The sequence below is a fragment of the Rhamphochromis sp. 'chilingali' genome, assembly GCF_963969265.1.
Source record: "Rhamphochromis sp. 'chilingali' genome assembly, chromosome: 22".
In the NCBI taxonomy this organism is placed as follows: Eukaryota; Metazoa; Chordata; class Actinopteri; order Cichliformes; family Cichlidae; genus Rhamphochromis; species Rhamphochromis sp. 'chilingali'.
Window position 1 is genome coordinate 27408862 of NC_137950.1, and position 20998 is coordinate 27429859.

General features: G+C 40.4%; 1 protein-coding gene and 1 long non-coding RNA gene across 2 annotated transcripts; both read left to right on the forward strand.

Annotated features, from left to right (window-relative positions):
- The first annotated feature begins 8207 nt into the window (after positions 1-8207).
- Positions 8208-13935, forward strand: LOC308391361. The gene is made up of 2 exons (XR_013970593.1): positions 8208-8820; positions 12123-13935. It is a non-coding gene; the product is annotated as an uncharacterized lncRNA (long non-coding RNA).
- Positions 13936-15490: 1555 nt separating this feature from the next.
- LOC308391160 (serine/threonine-protein kinase pim-1-like) lies at positions 15491-19217 on the forward strand (the record flags this gene model as incomplete). The annotated part of the gene is made up of 7 exons (XM_080873627.1): positions 15491-15542; positions 17890-17984; positions 18122-18169; positions 18273-18491; positions 18599-18779; positions 18866-19036; positions 19126-19217. The coding sequence occupies 7 exons, from the start codon at positions 15491-15493 to the stop codon at positions 19215-19217; spliced, it is 858 nt and encodes a 285-aa protein (XP_080729753.1).
- Between the last annotated feature and the right edge of the window lie 1781 nt (positions 19218-20998).

A 20998-nucleotide genomic window follows, 5' to 3' on the forward strand; every position in this document is an offset into this window, starting at 1 on the left:
TCCGTGTTGGCAGGTTGAATTTCTTCAGCTGCCTCAGGAAGTACATCCTCTGCTGGGCTTTCTTGATGACGGAGGTGATGGTGGGCTCCCACTTCAGGTCCTGGGTGATGGTGGTACCCAGGAAGCGGAATGAGTCCACAGAGGTGATGGGGGTGTCAGTCAGGATGATGGGGGGGAGTGGGGCTGTGTGCTTCCTGAAGTCCACAATAATCTCCACTGTCTTCTGGGCATTCAGCACCAGGTTGTTGTGGCTGCACCAAGACACCAGACGTTCAACCTCCCTCCTGTAGGCAGACTCGTCCCCGTCCGAGATGAGTCCAATAACGGTGGTGTCATCTGCAAACTTGATTAGCTTGACAGACTGGTGGGTGGAGGTGCAGCAGTTGGTGTACAGGGAAGGTGCTACCAGGAAACAGGCCAGTGCATCAGGAGATGTGGAGGATGCTGTAGGAGGGCAATAGGAGCAGTAGGACCACTACCTCCGCCTTTGTGCAAGGAGCACTGCCAGAGCTCTGCAAAATGACCTCCAGCACGTCACGAATGTGCATGTGTCTGCTCAAACAGTCAGAAACGGACTCCATGAGGGCCCTACGTCCACAGGTGGGGGTTTTGCTTACAGCCCAACACGTAGCAGCATGTTTGGCATTTGCTAGAGAACACCCTGATTAGCAACTTTGTCCATGGTGACCTGTGTTCTTCATAGATGAACTTTATCATATCTCTATCATAATATTTCGAGCTCAAATTTTTAATATAGAAAAATATTAATATGCACTTGTAATAAATGTTACAATATACCATAAAAGTACAATTGATTATCACAAAACAAGAAACAAAAGCAAAATCCCAAAGTAGAAACTAACATTTTCTGTGTATGTGTACATATTAAAAATGCAAACTTCTTAAAAAGGAAAAGCACTCAGATTGGAAAACTAAAACAAATGCACAATAAAAGATTGTAGTTTTTTGGCCAAAAATGACTTCCTTACTGATGATATTGGGCACAACTGGAGAAACACTGCCAAAGTTGGGTTCGCATCTTAACTTTGTAAAGCTTTAACCATGAAATAATTGCTACAACATTCTGGCATTTAATTATTCTGGCGTGTTTACATAACCTTCAGACTTTATATACACCCATCATTTTTGTGCAGTTTATTTCTCACAGTAGCGCTGCATGGGTCTGACTGTATACAGTAGGTTTTTGAGGGGAAAAGGAAATCGCACTGATGTAAAGGTCTCATTTTGACCTTCTGGAGATGCACAAACACCGAGGTTAGTGTCAATCAGCCCACTGGTCTCCTGTCTGCTCAGCATCTGCCCCCTGCGGGCCTGGAGAGACATGACAGCACATGCGTCAGACTGACTGCGTCACTTGTCTTTTCAGCCCAATAAAGCGTTCATTCTCAGCACAAAGATGGGTTCAGTACCTTCCAGTAGAAATACGGGACGATATTCTCCAACAGCAGAATCAGCGGCAGGACGACCACTGTGATGCTAAGATCTGATCAGACACATTCAGTCATCAGCAGTCCGACAATCACTTCAACACAGAGTTGATTGATTCACGCCCATGTTTGTATCTAAAATTTCACCAATTTCTTTGAATACTGACCATCACAGCCCAACTACAGTTTGTCATTGTGCATTCAAAGAGCAGCGAGGGGAGTAACCTCCTCTGGATAGATTAATCAAGGTTTGTTGTTTGGCCACATTAACGGGAGACATGTTGCATCATGAAAGTGAAAATATAACCATGAATTTGCATCTTAGCAAAGACTGCTGGAACATAATGTGAACACTTCTATCATGGCCACCAGCCTATAAGGTACAGGAGTGCCTGCTTTTTATGCCAACAGGCTGCTCAGTTCCCACAAACTTTAAAGAAACGATACTGGTAGATTTCATATTTGTTCAGTTATTTAAAAATCAATATTTATTATCCATGACCTACTCCTACGTAATATTTTTAAACAAAATACAATATACGTTATAATTCCCTTAAAAGTAAACACTGCCCCAACAGTGAGCTGTCTTGGAGAAAGTTTTGTGGTGTTTATGAATTTACTTGTGTCTGTGTTTTTGTTGTCTTCTCCGTCATGCTGTTTGCTTTTTCTCTTTACAAAAATGACATCTGGGTTTAGAAGAACACCTGTCAGCATTTCCTCACGAACACACAACATAGGTGTTAAACACATGTACTATCAGCACTGAAGTTATTATTATTATTATTATTATTATTAAGTCATTGCTGATGTCACTAACGGGCTTACCTGAGCAGGTGAGATCCAAGGTATTGACAGAGGACGATGATGTTGCTCATTCTCTCAAAGCAAACGCAGACTGAACACAGTCATGTATGAGCTCCCACACAGTCCTGTCAGACACCCTTTTCTTTCCTAAAGAAATAGCAGAGCCACAGCCCAGATGTTTACAGAAAACAGCTGCTTGTCTCAGAGTCCAGCCAATACTGTGCACTGCTCTCCATTCTCCCATATTTTTCACCTCCACTGTGCCAGCACAGCGACTGGCTCCGCCCACCACCCTGACATCAGGGTCTGACGAGAAAGCAGAGTATCAATAGTAAAGAAGTCAATGTACTTCTGCAAATAATAAGTTAAAAAAAACTTTACTGCTCATTCTCTTCTGTGATTCATTTTTTCTTTAATTTGTTTATTTACCTGCTGAACTGTGTGTCCCTATAGGCTGGACGCCTGTGGAGAAAAGCAATGAATCCATCAGTATTAAGCAAGAACTTGACTGGGGCTCAGCCATAGACAGGAAAAAAATAAATTATTCCCAAAAAGTTGATTCTGTTCATCTGGATGTAACATTTTCAATGGGAGAAACGTTTCATCACTCATCCAAGTTCCTTTGCACAATAACTGAAGCCAGCCTACTGAATGAACAATGGGCTGTGAGGTCAGTTCCTTGATCATTAATGCAGTGCTATTACATGCACTTTAAATTGTTTCTGTTACAGAGTGAAAAACAATGTTAATAAAGTTATTCTTTGTTTTAAGGGGTTTTTTGTTTTCTTTAATGTTAATAAGGATACAATGTTGTGCAGAGATGTACTTATATTAACAATTTAGACAAATTATACTATTTATAGTTGCGGGGGAGAGTGGGGGATGCAAAATGTTTTCTTGTTCCTAAGGGGGGCGTAGCAGAAAATAATTGCGAAGCACTGCCCTAAAGTATCCAAATCATAGACTCATACCACCTCTCCATCAGTAAATTTGTCATTTTGCCACGTACTATAAACCTAAATACTCTTGCTACGACGCTCCCGCATCATTTTAAGCTTTTCCTGGCTTCTCCTCACTTGCCATTCCTTCCTGTTCACCTCCATCCTCTTCCCTGCTTCAGTACATTCACTTTCGGTTCAACACATAAAATACTTCCACACATGACTCCGTTTACGCTCAGCCATTGTTGTGAGTGGGCACTAGTGATGTGTGGATCAATACTGAAATATCGATTCCTGTGATACCAGTTATTTATATTCTAGAATCGGCTGTATAAATGCATCGGGGAGTCCTTTAGTGCTGCAGGCAGGCAACGTGTTCAAATAGCGCACAACTGCAGGTTTTTTATTTCTATATGATAATTCTGCATTTTTAAGCAATAAGAACAAGTAGTCTGTTGTCATGTAATCATTATGAAGCTATCATTTGAAATACAATAAAACATTACGTTTTTGTACAAATTATCGGAATCAGATCAGTATCGTCGATACCACCCTGAATTTTACTTGGTATCGGATCGGAAAGGAAATCAGTGGTCTAAGGGGCTGCGACACCTTTATACAGCCATATTTCACATGTAGTTCCTTCCAAGTTAGATAATCCGAATGATAAAGTTTCTTTCCACTGTCTTCCTGTTATTGATAAAGTAAAAATTACTCAAATTACTAAAATATCGATATTTTAATATGAGAATCGATTCTAGAACATAAATACCAGGTATCAGAGGAATCAATATTTCCGTATCGATCCGCACACCACTACTGATTTCCTCTTCAAGGCCAGCTGGAACAGCAACTCTCCACCAGATCGTCTGCTAACCAGCGTTATTGTCGCCTCACTCATACGCTTCATTGCAATTTATGCTTGTACTCGTTTTGTTTCTCTTGTGCCTAGTTGTGTCCACGGATTTTTTACCTCACCGCCTACAGTTTCCTTTCCTTTGCTGCTGAATTTGCCCCTCTCACTTTGGTTCGGACTCCCTTCTTCTTATCACCTGCCTGCCTCCCTGCTCTCACAGTTAGACCACCTCACAGATTGGACCCCCTTAAACTTTTGACCCTATAGTGCAACCTTGGGTCTAGTAATGGAAGCGAAGGGCTTCCATCAGTATTTTATCTTTCCCAAATTACAGTTGCTGATTGATTTTGAGGGTAGAAAGACCAGTGAAAATGTCAGGCTTCAGATTTCATTGTGCAAAAAAATGGTTTGAAAGTGGGTCAACAGACATTATTACCTTTCCTTAATATTCCTCCCATAGCACCAAGATAAACACAATGTTTTTTTCCTACCCTTTCTCTTGTTTATGTATGCTTTTGCATTTACACACACACACCAACGCAAATCCATGGAAATGCACATTTAACAATTATAATCATCTTAGCACCCATGACCACAACGGTCTTCTACATATAAAAAGATATACCAAACATATTAAAGCTGACTTATACGTGTTGGATGTCTTCTTCTGTGCTTCTTGTTCTTTTTTAATTTAACAGCAGCTGGTATTTAACACAAAGCATCCTACCTGAGCTCAACAGCAGCATCACCATCAGAACCACAAAGTGATCCATTTCAAGGTGGGCTTCTCTCTGCACTGATCATTACATGTGCTACACTTGCTATTTATCTTCCAACAGGAAGAACTGGAACTTCCCTCTTCTTTATCTAATTTTGGTGGTTTTTGATTCGATGTAAAGCATCTTCATTTCACTCACGCTTGCTTTTTTTGAATTGACACAGATCTGTCGGTTCAGTTTGTCTCTGCATTAAAGGAGTCCATCATCATATCAGTCACAGCTCAAAGTCACAACATGTATTTTATTTGACATTTATTTTATATCAGAATTAGGGGTGGGTGGTATAAACGGTATATGATACAAATGATACGAACTTGGCCAAGAGATTTTGACCATACCACTGTACCGCGAAAGCGCATGTTGATGGTGTCATCAAGCTGTGCCTGTTTTGGTCAAAAGCATTGCAGTGGCTGCAAACAACATGATCTGCAAATTACGCCAGGTTACAGTAGTCGCGAAGAGACGAAGCACATTTTAGAATATGAGGAAAGCCAAAAACGGCGCTTCCTCCACTTCCGTACCATTGATTCATTAATGTTGAATTCTCTCGCAGCTGTTCTATTCCCGTGTTGTTGCAGTAAATTAATGACTAACCTCGTATTGTGGATGGATTATCTCAGTTGTTCTCCTGGCTGAAGTTTGGTCCATTTACCAGCATCCTGCCATGCGATTACATTTGTCCCTAACCATCAGGAACCCTCCTGTTAACTTATATCGAGTGGAAACGTGTTAGCGTTCCTCCTCCAGCTTCACAGTGACTCCAGCTATTTTAGCATTATATTGTGCTAAAATTACTTGTAATTAATCTCTGTTTCTCTTCCACAGCATTTCTTTTATCCTGTCTTCCTTCTCTCACCCCAACCGGTCCTGGCAGATGGCCCCGCCCCGTTTCTTCCTGTTAAAAGCGAGTTTTCCCTTCCCACTGTGGGTGTGCCGGGTCATATGATTGTGTGGGTGGTTTTTTTTTATTATTGTAGGGTCTACCTTTTAATATAAAGCATCTTGAGGTGACTGTTGTTGTGATTTGGTGCTGGATAAAAAAATGTTTTAGTAATAAAAATAAATACAAAAATAAATGAACGTGAACATATTCGTCTATAGTGGAAAAGTATGTATTATTTAAGCTTTTTCAGCAAGACAATGAACCCAAACACGCAGCCAAGGACACTCTTGACTGGTTGCACAGAAAGAAAAAAAATAAAGCTGTTAGAATGGCTCAGCCAATCACCTGACCTGGATCCAACAGGAAATCTGTGGAAAGAGTTCATAGAAAGGGCCCACAGAACCTTTAGGATTTGAAGACTGATTGTGTGGTGAATGGGCCAAAATCACACCTGAGGAATGCATCCAACTAGTTTCTCCATACAGGAGATGTCTTGAAGCTGTCATCACATATAAAGGCTTTTGTACAAAGTATCAAATACATTTAAGTAAACATGTTAAATAATTTTTCACTGTGTCATTTCTCATTATTACACATAATTTATGGGCATCTGTGGTTTGGTTTCTTTCTATGTGTGGACTGGATAGGTTGTTATCTACATATGGTGAGAATTTCATGTCAACAGAATCTTTAGAAATGTATTTATGCAGAAGAGAAAAAGTCACAGTAGGTAAGTGGGATGTATGTTTTGCTTTTTGTGTAAGGATGACCTCACCAAATTTAATGATCACATCATCAGCCAGGCAGATTTTCTAAAGACGTTTATTTCAGCCTTGAGTCTTTGCCTCCCAACCTGCTGTTAAAAGGTCAAATTAAGATTACAGGAGGAGGAAAAAACAACCTCTGAAAGGAGTAACGTGAACATATATTGCAAGATGGAGCCAAACCTTAAATGAAATGACAGATTACAAGCCATTAGAGTTCTCGAAATAAAACAGCAAACATCCACGAGTACATCAGAAAGGTTGCAACAACTGACAGCGTGCTTAGCAAATACCTTAGGCAGCAGAAACCAGAGAAACAGGAGGAGACATCACGGCAGGACTGTATGTACCACCGGCAGATAAAAGAAGCTGCTAACATCCAGAAACCCAACAGGTGGCTGGACATAGCTGGACAGAAACCCAGCACAGAGAATGTGTTGAATCATGGCAGCACATGAACAAGCTCTGAGCACAAGCTCCATAGAGGCTGGAGGTCTCGAGTTCAAAATGGGTGGCCGAGAATGTACAAGCTAAGGTCCTGTGGGACTTCCAGATACAGACGGACAAAATGGTGATGGCTAACCTGCTGTACATAGTAGTGGTGGACAAGCAGAGGAAGACGGCCATAGTGATAGACATAGCTACATCAGGAAGAAGGAACACGAGAAGCTGGAGAAGTACCAAGGGCTCAGAGAAGAGCTGGAGAAGGTGTGGGGGGTGAAGGTAACACTGGTCCCAGTGGTAATCGCAGCACTAGGTGCAGTGACTCCCAAGCTAGGCGTGTGGCTCCAGCAGATCCCAGGAACAACAAGGATCCTCAAACCCCAGGCGCTTGATAGAAGACCAGAGCTTGAAGGATAGATCACCCACAGGGGCGAGAGGGGGATTTTTTTGTGTTCCTTACATGGTGGAGGATGGCTTTGCCTCAATGCCAAAACAGAAAAATATGAACAGTCAGAGGGATTTGGAGAGTGGGGGAACAATAAGAACAATAAGATCTGTTATAGTGATTCAGCATGGGGAAAATACGAATTCAAAATCATTTCTGTTGTGAGCTCCAGTAGATTTTCTTAGTGGCCAAGCTATGATCAGCTGACCTGCTGCTTTTTGTAGATTTACACCACTGAATTCAACGATGTCAGCAGATGTTACACAGCTATCTTGCTTGAGTTTCATTTCCTCCACTAACAGTATACTGTATGTTCTCTTCATGCTAAACTGTATAAAGTTGGTATAGTGAATGAATTCAGTGAATGAATTGAAGCATCATCAGCTTTAATGTAAATTAAACTCTACTACACTTGATGAAAGCCAACACTGACAACACTTTACTGACAGTACTTTACTGTGAATTCACCACGTTAATGCAAGCATATTATAGGGATGTATAGCCTTCCTAAAATTGTTAATGATAAGGACTTAGAAATAATATTTAGTTATTGGAAGTCTGATTTTACAAATCAGAATTTATCTGTTGCATGATTAAAATCTGCAGTTTACACACCACGGAAAATAAGCAGTAACTTTGTGGTTTGTAACCTCAGAAGAGAGATAAGATGTTCCATCTCACGTTCAGCACAGAACCATGGCTCGGTTTCTGAGTGTCTAGATGAGTCTTTAAAAAAACTGGACAGTCTGGGCAATGAGCTACAAGAACATTTTCTAATTTAAGTCCAAAGACTCGTGCTGACAGATTTCTTTCTCTGTCACAGCAGCTTTTTCTTCATCACATAGTGTTACAGGAAAAATGATTCTATGTTTCTTTACCTTCTTTTAAATGTACAAAGATGCCTTTTGTCTGCCCTCTGCCTATGGTTAGATTAGTTTAGAATTATCTTTTTAGACTTTCCCAGCAAACACATCTTGTTTCTGGGACATATTGTTTTAGATTGTTTTATCTTCCCTAGCTCTCTGCTGACGAGACTAGCACCATATATGGAGTTGTTTTATTTTATCTGTTTATTATTTGTTATCCTGTTCTCACTGTCTCTGTGCTCTGTGCCTATAAAAATTACCAAGCCACTGTGCATGGTGTGAGTTGTTCTTAGCAGCTCACCCGTGTACACGTTTGATAAAGAAAGTAACTTTGTCTCATTGTGTCTTTATTTCTCCTGGGTTTTTTACAGAGTTTTCCCCCAACATTTCTTGGTCCTTCGGAGCCGGAGCGCCTCCATCGTGTCCCATCTCCGTGACCAGTCCACGTTGTTCGTCTGTCGACAGCCCACACACTAGGTGTGTGGTCAAAGACCAAGGGCGTTAAATTCGAGTCTTGGCCAACGTTCTAGAAAGCGACCCACGGTGGTGGGGCCCGATCGAGGTGGACCAGACCCGGCGACACTGACCAGGTAGATACAGACACACTGACACAATCTTGCGTAAAAGCGTATTTTAAATTCAGGGAATTTAAAATAGCGAAAGTAGCTCGTCGCGACTGGAAGCTCCCCACCTCTGTGGGTTTAAAGTAGCTCGTCGGCTGGTAGCTTGGAGCTCGTCGACTGGAAGCTCCCCACTTCTGTGGGTTAGGTTTGGAGCTCTGGGTAGCTCCCCCAGCTGGGTCTAGGGAATAAGTAGCTCGTCTACAGAAAGACTGGCAGCTCCCCTTATGATAAGGGTTCCGATCGCGCGAATAAGTGTGAATGTGAATGTATGTGTGTGTATTGTTTTAATTAACGGAGCAAGCTGAATTTTCACGGTCCAATAAGAGACTGAGCTGCTCCTCCTGTGTTTTTTCTTTTACTGCTATTCACTGACGTGCTGGTGAGTTGAGAGAACGGTCGAGTTCCGTCTCGTAAAGTTCACACCGCTTTTGGAAATAGTCCGAAAGTAGAAGGGCGTGTGAGCAACCACTCTCGTCTCTAATACCAGCGAAGGTGATAGCAGCTGTATTGTGTATATATTACTTAAACAAAAATAAGTAAATACATAAATAAGATGGGTAATCAAGCAAGTGAAATTAAAACTCACTCCTGCTGACGAGCAGTGGTGAGAAAAGAAAAGTCCAGACGCCGGACAAAAACAGTGTCTGTAAACTGAGAGATTTAAGAAAACAAAATATAAACAGTCAGAAGAATAGAACTCAACTGCCAGTTTAGTAAAACCAGAAGACGAGACACTGTGCAGTGCCCACAACCCTTTTAGAAAGCCATCACTCATTCCTGCAGCCGCATCTGCAGCACCACCCATATCAGGAAGAACTTAATAATCCCTTATTAAGTGAAAACTAGAGATCAAAGTAGTTTGAAGTAGTTTAAAAGGGTTGAAAACAGACCCCACTGAGTAGATATAAATATAAAAAGTACGAAATAAAGATGAACAAAGGGAAAGTTACAGTAGAAATTATCTTTAGAGTATTTGAAATTAATAATAGCAAGGATAACAACCTGTAAAGTGATATTAACAATGAAACACAGTTGGCATGATGACCATGCCCAGCATGTATAAAATGAATATAAAGCAAATAATTCACACGAAAATATTTTAATAACATAAATAAGGTATATTAAGGCTGTGTCACTGTTCAGCCAAGGACAGTGTGTGAAAAGGTAACTGTCTCCACCTTGGGAAAAGGATGATTCTGCAGGTCATCTGAAGCCCTTGATGGATACAAAATAAAATATAAATAATATATTATAATAGAACTGCCTGGTCCGCCATGCAACAGAGAGAACAAATGTGACCGCAGATTGGATGAATTCAAAATTATCTGTTTGCTGAATAAGATGATCCTAACTATCAAATTGGCTCAGGAGTAGTATAGTGGTACACACTGATAAAATATTATAATATGCTATTGCTGTTATATAAGACAAAGAGGATAATATTAACAATGACATAATATTAATATGAAGAGGCACCTTAATCGGTTATGATGTGAGGTGGATAATTGTTAAGCAGTAGTCTACATCAAGCTTAAGGTTTGCTGAAACTCAGTGTAATGACATGTGAGATGAAGACAATACAGAGAATAACTAAACTAATGAAGTGCATAGAGGCACTTGACCAGCTTGAAACCTATCATCCTAGAATGACACATTGCTGAGATATAGAGCACACCTATAATAACAACCAATAAGCAAAACCCTGTAGACAACAGCTAAAACTACAGGATTGAGAAGCTGAATTAAATATGTAGACACTGCTAAGCTGATGAGCATGTTCCACATTTTCTTTTCTTTTTATTTATTTGTTTCTTTTAGAGCAGAAGCTGCTATTCTGCCCAAAGAAAGACTCTAGGTCTGACCAACCGTTTCAGTCATGGGCAAAAAGATGTCAGTCAATAAAATTCTAAAAGATAATTTATTGACGAAAAATATATCAAGAGATAAAAGATAAAACAGTCCAGTGTCCCACTTATGAATTGTATAAAAACACACAGTCCCAAGGCCAGAGCCAGCTATGCCACACGGCCAAGTTGCACCCCACATGTTGCCTTTAACAGGGTTAGAAGTTGTCCTTGGAGACCCACCACCCTGCAAGCATATAGTCAGTGGTCACTCAAGCCTCTGGAACTCTGCTGCCTTTAGGCTGTGGCATATAATAGGCCCTGGACTGCACAGAGAGACAAAACAACACAGCAGTGTTTGTAGTGTGGGCTAGATGTAGACCAGTGTATCAGTGCAATCAAGTACACCTGCCTCTAATTAGTCCAACCCCATTCCAGCCATTGGCTCACCAAAAATGTGACAACCACAAAACCACTCCCAACCCAGTGCAACTTCACACAATAATATGGAGCTGAATTAACACAGGCACATTAGTCTACCATGTTACAAGCTGCATGCTATTACAAGCCAACATATGCAGACTTCTGCCTTGTACGGGTGGCAGCATTTTTCTTTTTCTTTTGTGTCCTGACACGTTTATGTTTTTTGTTTTTGTTTGATTATTTTGTTGGTTTTGGAAACGAATTTAAACGAACTTGTGACCATACTTGAGAATCACAGTGACACATAGTGATTAGGCATATGATTGAAAAATGCCTAGGTTTAGAGCTGTGAGCTATGAGCTGTGAGCAATGCAAAGTTAAATATATATATATTTGTATAAATGGGAAACAACCCTAACTTGAAAGTTTGAAATGTGTGAGATCCATGACTTGTTTGAAGAACTAGAAATTATCTAAAAATGCCTTAAGTGAAAATGTAGAGTTGCATCTATTCTCCCAAACCAAAAAAAAAAAAAAAAAAAAAAAGGAGAAGAAGCATTCTGTAACTTAGAAATAAGGCTGACGTGTTGACAACAGACTAAAACACTAATTCGCAGGTGGCTATCAGGAACAGAGAGGCGAGCAAAGTCACAAACACCAAGGCTGCAGACAGCCACGCAGCAACAGCAGATAACATAGAGACAACGCCTGCTAGAACCATTTTGAAACCTCAGCAAAACAATTTGTCAGAACGTGCATGACGTGTCAAAAATATAATGCTCAGGGAAACCTGAGACCACACAATCCATATGGACTTTATTGAGCTAAATGAATGCCAAGGGTAAAAATACACCCTAGTGGTTATAGATGTATTCTCAAAGTGGCCAGAAATCTACCCAGTGAAAAAGGCAGATACAATTTCAGTAGCAAAATGTATGTCTAAGTTGTAGGAAAATAAAGAGATGATTGTAAATGACGAAGAATGTAATGATGTCTATCAAGTGTCTTGCAGATCACAGCCCGGTGACTGGGTTCTGATCAAAGTGCTCCAAAGGAAAAACTGGAGCTTGCAAAATTGCGGAACGACCATCCTGGATCCATCAGAGTCACTGCAGGCGAGTCAGTGAAGCCATCTAAACACAGCTGACGGCAGGCTTGCCCACTTGTTGTGATCTCGCCCGGTGGAGGGGTCAGCTTTCCTGGCCGGGGGGTCTACTCGCGACAGGAGGGTGTGTCCCGTCGTCATGAGGTGGTGGCTCTTAATAACTGCAGTGGCCCTGACCATGGCCGGGCTCCTCATCTTTGCTTCCGTGAGGGACAATAAGTCACGCTACATGGAGAAAAGGCAGACACTGTATGACAAAGGAAAGTACACCAAGTTTCCCCATGGCTATGCCACTAATTTCTGGTGGCAGTTTATGAACACTACAGCTTACTTGAATAATAAAACTGACTGCTATGCAAATACATATACACTTTCTGCCCACCAAGGAACGAGAGGAAGTGTATGGACTGTTCACTCAACGAAACCTGTGCCAGTAACGCGACACTGATGAGCCTCAACTGTCGCTCCAACTACAGCTACCGAATGATACTACAAACAAAGACTCATTACCAGACAGGATGTGCACGGACGGCACCAAGCAGTAAAGGAACCAGAGTTTCGCATCTGAGGAGGAGTGAAATTCTTACAGAGCTTGATCCCCGGCATTGGAGTTGCCGAGGTGCGGGATCACGTGGAAATCAACCGATATGCTCTGCTACGACACATCAACTTGACTAAGACCCTGGGAACCGCCTTAGCAGGAGAACAGCAGGCCATCAGAACGATGGTGCTGCAGAACAGACTGACTCTAGACCTGCTAACAGCATCACAAGGAGGAGTTTGTAAGCGGAGACATTTATGAAGCTTTGCAGAATTTGACCATTCTGCAGAAATATGTCACTGACCACACATCTGGAGCAGCTACACCGCCATGTCTAAGAGTAATGATTTCAAAGATGATAACAACTACAATGACTGCTTATGTTGCCATGCCTCAAGAAGAACAGCATCCCGTTGCAATTCTGTTAGAGGAGAACTTGTAATAACTGCTAATGAATGACGTGGTGATTAAAAATGACTTGTCAAGTGATCACGCACTGATTAAAACATTAGTAGGTTATGCAGGTTTTCATCCTTTTATTTTTTGAAGTTTTCATCCTTGTATTTTTTGAAGTTTTCATTTTACATATTAGGTTTTCATCATTTTTAAATACAAAGTTTTCATTTTAGTTTTCATCCTTTTATTTTTTGTAGTTTTCGTTTTAAAATATAAGGTTTTTATCCTTTATTTTTTGTAGTTTTAGTTTTATTATTTTTTCTTGTTTATTCCACTTGTTATTTCATTTACTATGATTTTCATTTACTATGTTTTTCTTTTTATTATTTTCTTTTGTTTTATTCTTTAGACCAAATGACTTCCATTTCTGCTATGCTGACATTTTGAAAATTAAAAAATTGCTTAAGATACTTAATAAATAACCTTCACAGACAATTGTTGTATACATTTAAAATAAGTTAAAACAGGAGGGAATGTTACAGGAAAAATGATTCTATGTTTCTTTACCTTCTTTTAAATGTTCTATGATGCCTTTTGTCTGCCCTCTGCCTATGGTTAGATTAGTTTAGAATTATCTTTTTAGACTTTCCCAGCAAACACATCTTGTTTCTGGGACATATTGTTTTAGATTGTTTTATCTTCCCTAGCTCTCTGCTGACGAGACTAGCACCATATATGGAGTTGTTTTATTTTATCTGTTTATTATTTGTTATCCTGTTCTCACTGTCTCTGTGCTCTGTGCCTATAAAAATTACCAAGCCACTGTGCATGGTGTGAGTTGTTCTTAGCAGCTCACCCGTGTACACGTTTGATAAAGAAAGTAACTTTGTCTCATTGTGTCTTTATTTCTCCTGGGTTTTTTACAGAGTTTTCCCCCAACACATAGAAAAACAGTTAAATATGTAACTTCTTTACACTGACAGAAAGGGGAGTTTCAGGTTAAAGCGGACTGTTTGGGTGAATGTCTGAGTTTGACACCCTTGATTTACTCGGAAGGAGTGCAGGTGTCAGTGAGTTGTAGTCAGCATCTAGCTACAGAAGAGGAGCATAAAGGGAGTAACTACATGACATGATGTTTTACAGCATTTCTATCAGCTCAACAACATCATCACACGAACTGCTTGTGTGCTAGCTAAAGGTCCAGCTGCTTATTTCACAGAGAGAAAGGAAAGAGAGCTAACTTCACTGAGAGACGGAGACAGATAAGAAAGACAGAACAGGACAGGAAGAAGAGATGATAGATTTAAAGATAAGGACTGCTCAGTGGTGTTTGATAAACTGGATGTTAAAGCTGACATGTAAGTCCTCACACTTAAATCAGATACTGGGTCTGTACATGTGACATGTTTTTCATATTGTGAAACATCAAACTGAAGTAGACTAACTGTGTTTTAAAGGTTGCATGAAAATCCTCTGCAGGGTTCCTGCACCTGCTGAATCCCGTTTTAACTTCCCATACTCATTTTCCTGTTTAGAGGCAAAGTCACCCTCTACAGTGAAGGCAACAGAAAGTAGATTTTTTTTTTACATTTTTCTTCTTTTTCTCTGCTCATGTTCAACTTAACCAATTTAAGCTAATTACTTTTAGCAGAATTAAAATTCATACTACTAATATTGTTTCATCATTACATTAATGTAGCACATGGTTCAGTTAGCTTTGTACAAAAATAGCTGGCGCATTGAGGCATTGGTTGTTGTGATTTGGCACTATATAAATAATTGAATAGAATAAAAATGTCCTCCAAGGGGTTACTTTTTCCTTTCTTACTGGGAGTACATTTTAAAGTCTGTCCTTTTTCACTTTTACTTGCGTAAAGAAGTTGAATCAGTACTTCAGCTTTTACTGGAGTACTTTGTAACACTAGTATCTGTACTTCTACTTAAGTACAGAATGCCTGTACTTTTGCCACCTCTGGTCATCTCAAGAACTTTAATGGCTTGTAATCTGTCTCTTCATTTAGGATTTGGCTCATCTTGCAAGAAATGTTCCTTCCGGAGGATGTTTTTTCCTCCCCCTGCAGTCTTAATTTGACCTTTTAATAGGCAGGCAAACACTCGAGGCTGAAATTAGCTTCTTCGTCTGATGATGTGATAATTAAATTTGGTGAGGTCATCTGTACACAAAAAGCAAAACAAGCCCACACACTTCCTGTGACCTTTTCTCCCTGTATCATCTAACCCCACCCTCTCCACCCAGCTCCTTCTCGTCATCAAAAGTTGTTATGACGACCTGAGTAAACAGAAGAGCAGAGCAGAGACACAGCTGTGATGGTGGGGGTGGTCTATGTGTGCCTGTCCTACTTTACTTTGAACTTGGAAGGTCAGAGATGCCAGGCCACCTCTAGTGGTAGAAAGTAGAGCAGGGCGATATGACCAAAAATATTTATCACTCTATATACATTTGAAAATTTGCGATAACGATATAACTGACGATAGAATTGACACTAGACAAACTACTTTACAACTCCACAACTTTATTAGTGCAAAAAATCCCATCAATGTATTTTCACTTAAACAAGCAGCTGTTTTTTATGTGCATTAAAGTTATATAAAAATCTAACAGTGCAAATGCAAATTCCTTGCTGACAGTTTAACCAAAAGGCATTTCCAGCTGACATATCCTCAGCATTACCATGTATAATATCCACAAAACTTAAAAAGAGGTTATACACACACAATATTATGTTGAAGCACAGTACGTATCACTCCGCGAGGCTCCGGCTTACGATAGCCGTAATGCTCCGACAATCCATCAAGCGCCGCTTCGTAGCTTAGCAAAGTCGCACTAAAACATTTGACAGATTTTCGAGTACCACATATACCAAGCTCCTTAGACTCTGAAGACAAGAGTTTGCACTATATATATATATATATATATATATATATATATATATATATATATATATATATATATATATATATATATATATATATATATATATATATATATATATATATATATATCAGTCTTCCCTTTTGTTGACATTCCTTAAAGTGCAAACTCTTGTCTTTAGAGTCTAAGGAGCTTGGAAAGAAAAGCGTCTGGACTTCTTTAAGTTGCTTGAAGACGTTTCACCTCTCATCCCAGAAGCTTCTTCAGTTCTAAGGTCAAATGGTGTCTTTAGACTTTTCGTATTCCCCCTCTGCCTCCCTGGGCCCAAGAAGCAACAGGCACTGCACCCAAAGCACCAAGGGCGGCACAGACGGATACCTTAGGTGTTCTGCGTCACACCACACATAGGATAAAGGCTGCAGTTAGTTTGTGCCTGTCACATCCCCTAATTTTGGAAACAAATTGGCTGGGGTTTAATAACCTTTTGGGGCAGTATGTGGGGATGTGATCACAACTTTTAGTAGCGTGTAGTGTCTGGGCTCAGGGTGACGCGGGGGGAGGAGACTCACTAGGGCGTCACTACAAGGGCCCGCCACCCCGTGAGAGATTAACCACTGGAGCAGTCTCGGGATGACACCCAACTCTCAGCCTTTGACCAAGTGATAGAAATTGATGGTCGGACCTACGTGCACATTGTATTACTGAATGATCCTAACAGAAAAAAAAAAAAAGAAAACCAGTTACCAATGCCTTTATAAAAAAACTGTTATATTTTATTTCACATTTGATAGTAACACACTCTGTTATTGGTTAATCGTTTGATATAATAAGAAAGTTTAATGTAAATAAATACATTAAATCAGATGACAACGTAGCTGACACTGTGTTTATAAGTATTAGGTCAACCAGAACTGTTCAAATTGGCAGCCACACATCAAGTCTTTATACAAACAATATTAAAATATAAAAAAATATATATAATGAAAGAAACAGTTGAATTAATATGAAATTATTGAATTATATGAAATATTATGGCTAAGTGTGCCACAGCGTTTCTCTTTAAACTACTTGGGGACACTTTTACTGGCAGGCAGTGATGTCACTGCAAGGCAAGATTCTGTTGCCATAGTCTGAGTTTATTTTGAAAGCTCACTTACAGAACTCGCTTAAACAGCTTAGAAAAGACAAGCACATGCATTTGAAGAAATATTCACTACGTTTTCCTGTTTGAAAGATTTTAAAAATTAAGATGAACAAGGAAACAAGAAAAAATACAAGTCCAGCAGATAAGAAAGGTCCAGGAGATCAAAGTAAGTAAACAAATACATCAAATCTGTGTAAAATCCCCCAAATAACAGAATCTACATTTCTAAAAATGTTGACACTCTGTGTAAAAATGAATCATTTGAATCCTGTGTTTGAGTGAAAATAGCAGAAATACAACATGTCTAATCAAAGAAAGGTTACTGGGGCACTTTGTCTTTGGTAAAATAATGGGACAAGTTTATTCTTGGACTCAGCAGTAAAAACAGACCAACAAGTGTCATGAAGCTCTAACACTTAGTAGACCTAGTATGGACTGGTGTTGCTCTGTTTTTATCAAAAGGATGAACTTGTTATTAGAATTTAACCAATCCTCATTAAAATGCCATCAAAATCCTTCCAGTCCTGATGTCGAGCACTCTTTTTCACTACTGTGTTGTTGTTGTTTAGGTAAGTAGCAAGCAGCTTGGCTTTTATACTCAGGTGAAGAGCAAAATGAACATTTAGGCTACAGCAGAGAGTCATTTGTGTCACAGCTGTAGTAAAACAACATGTGTGTTTGTCTTTTCAGGTGAATTCCAGGCCAGATACGTGGAGGAGCACCATCTTGGAGGAGGCGGCTGTGGAGCAGTGTTTGCTGGCTACCGGATAACGGATCGTTGCCCAGTAAGTGTTCAGATGGTGGGAGTAAGACAGGCAGTAACGCAGATAAGGGTTAATATCGTAAGCTGAGACGTGTGCTGTTTCACACCTTTAGTGATGCCATACGGAGGAAATGCTCACCAATGCTCTGTGTCTTTTAGGTAGCCATCAAACACATTCCAAAGGACAGAATCCCCATCAAAGTGACGGTAAGTGTGCAACACTTGAACTGTTTTTACATTCCTGGACTGAGTGCAGCGTTCACCTGTGGAACGTCTCTTCCTCATCATCCACTTTGTTGGGATATATCAGGGTGAAAACGCGAAGCGGGTCTCGGTGGAAGTGGCCATTATGCTGAAGCTTGCAGCTGAAGCGGATGGACCAGTGGGAGCGTCAGCACCCGTGTCTCTGCTGGACTGGTTTGACCTCGGCACAGAGCTGATCCTGGTGCTGGAGAGACCCGTCCCCGCTGTGGACCTGCATGATTACATCACAGCAAATGGAGGATGTTTACCAGAGGAAAAGGCCAAGGTAAGTTGACTGGAAGAGCCTTAGACTGTACAGCATTCAATCAAAACACAGAATATCAGAGAAGCATCAACCTGTTGACTCATTACTGTCTTTTTCATCTTTTCCAGGTCATTCTGAAGCAGCTGGTTGATGCAGCAAAGCACCTGGAGGATAAACACATCTTTCACCGGGACATCAAGAGTGAGAACATTCTGATTGAGACCGGCTCAGATGTGCCTCGTGTTCGTATCATCGACTTTGGACTGAGCTGCTTTGCTAAGGAGCGATCGGTGTGCCGCCTCTTCTATGGTAACATATTCAGCTCCTGCTCTTCACACATGTAGCAATTTGTGCCTTTTGTTTTACAAGAAATTGTCATTGTGTCTGTTTATTAGGTACAGCTATTCACACCCCTCCCGAATGTTACGGACGCAAAAAATACAGGGCTGGACCCACCACGGTGTGGCAAATGGGAGTGGTGCTGTATGAAGCGCTTCATGTGGGGGACTTTAATACCATGACGTTCCTCCAAAAGGAACTGAAATTCAACAAGGATCTGTCGCCACGTAAGAAAACGTCACGCTTCAACATTCACTGATGGCTTGGATCACTGGAACTATCATCTTCATCTGTTTTCTCCTTTCTTTCTCTCCAGACTGCCGGAACTTCTTGGACGCATGTTTAACCAACGTCCCGGAGAAGCACCCAACGCTGGGGGACCTCCAGCTTCACCCCTGGCTCAGATAAGCCCGTCTCTTTCACACACAGACACACACTTCATATCTTATCATATAAGTGTGATACATTACCTAACTTTCTTTTTATTAACTTTTTTACAGGAAAAGTGTGTTTTTAGTTTTTTTGGCCTATTCTAAATTTTGTTATCCTGGAGTTCCTGTAACCCCCCCAGCCATCCCAGGAAAGGGGATCTCTCTTTGAATGGGCTTTCCCCAGGTTTCTTCCCATCGATCTGGCCCCCCGGGGAGTTTTTCCTCGTCTTCATAGAGAGCTTGGGCTGGGTCAGGAGCTCCATCAAAATTGGCCTAATTTGATTAGTCAAATGTAATAAAATACTTTAATTAATCAAATAAAATTTAGTAAAAGTCTGAACATTTAATTTCCATCAAAATAAAACTTGTTTAATTCAACTTTGGTGAGAATACTCTTTTATTACCATTTCAAGGATTGTTTTTTACCCAAAAAAGAAGAAAACTGAAAATGAATCAGGTTAAAGTTTAACTACTGGCCTGCATTTACCAGTAAGTACAAACTCTCCACAAGTACCACTTAACTCAGGTTTCCCACGGCACCTGTGCAGAGTTTCTGTTTATGACTGCGCTCAGGCCTCTCCAGTTTTGCCCCAGAAAGTGGTAAAAAATTATTTTTAATAGATCCTGATTACATAAAAACAGGTTTTATGGTTTGCCCTCATTGGCACTGATTTATTATTTCCATCAGTGAATGAGAAATGAAGACGCTGAAACAGCCTCAACGAGGCTTTTCACTTCTATGTATAGCTGATTCGACCCACCAACAGCAGCGAGGACTGGAGTGACAGTAACCCAGTGACGTGCGAGGAAACTTTCTGCACAGCCTCACAATTGGTCGACCTCTGATTCCATTCATGTGTTGCCAGGGAGAGGGACCCTCCACCCAAATCACACACATAGCGCACTCCCTCCTATGGTATTTTACTAATTCACACAGGAATGCACCGTCCAGTTGTCAAGGGACAGAAGAAACGGAGCTTTTTTTTTACAAGTGTAACTTCAAATATGTTATGCAATCATTATTTAACTCTATACACAAACAGATATCAGTGTGTGTGTATATGTAAGGACATCATATCAACAATAGGGTTCAATTTATCAACAATTTGATTTTGTCTTCTTTTTTGGTTCTGAACAGTCTGTCACCAAATAACAACATGAGCCTCAATTTGATTCTTACGTTTATACAAAGTATGATTTCTACTAAGATTTCTTTTTCACCTTTTCAGCAAATTAACTCCAAGGTTGTGTATACAAGTGGGAAGAGAGTTCGTATGCATAACTGTACAAAACAATAATTACACAATTCTTCACAGCATCTTAATATGTGCATTGTTTACACAACATCTCTATTTAATTATTAAATCATCATCAGTACCTTTATTATGAAACTGCTGATTAAGCTGCATGGTTTTCTTCACCACAATACACAAAAGATTTTAAAGATTTCATTCAGTTTAATTTTATTGTATTTGTGCAGCTCCAATTCACCACAACAGACACCTCGGGGTGCTTTGTATTGCAGGGTAACGACCCTGAGATATATGAGTGAAATGTCCAACAAACAGACGAACCCCTGCGAGCACGGTGGAGAGGAAGAACCTTTCAGCAGAATCAGGCAAGGGGAGGGGCAGATTTCTATGTGGTCTCAGTGCATCATGGGAAACCCACAGCAGCATATCAATGAGGTCGCCTGAGATCTCCCGATCCACCCCTTAATGAAACCAGTTATAGGCCCCACATATGGGTGGGCTGAAA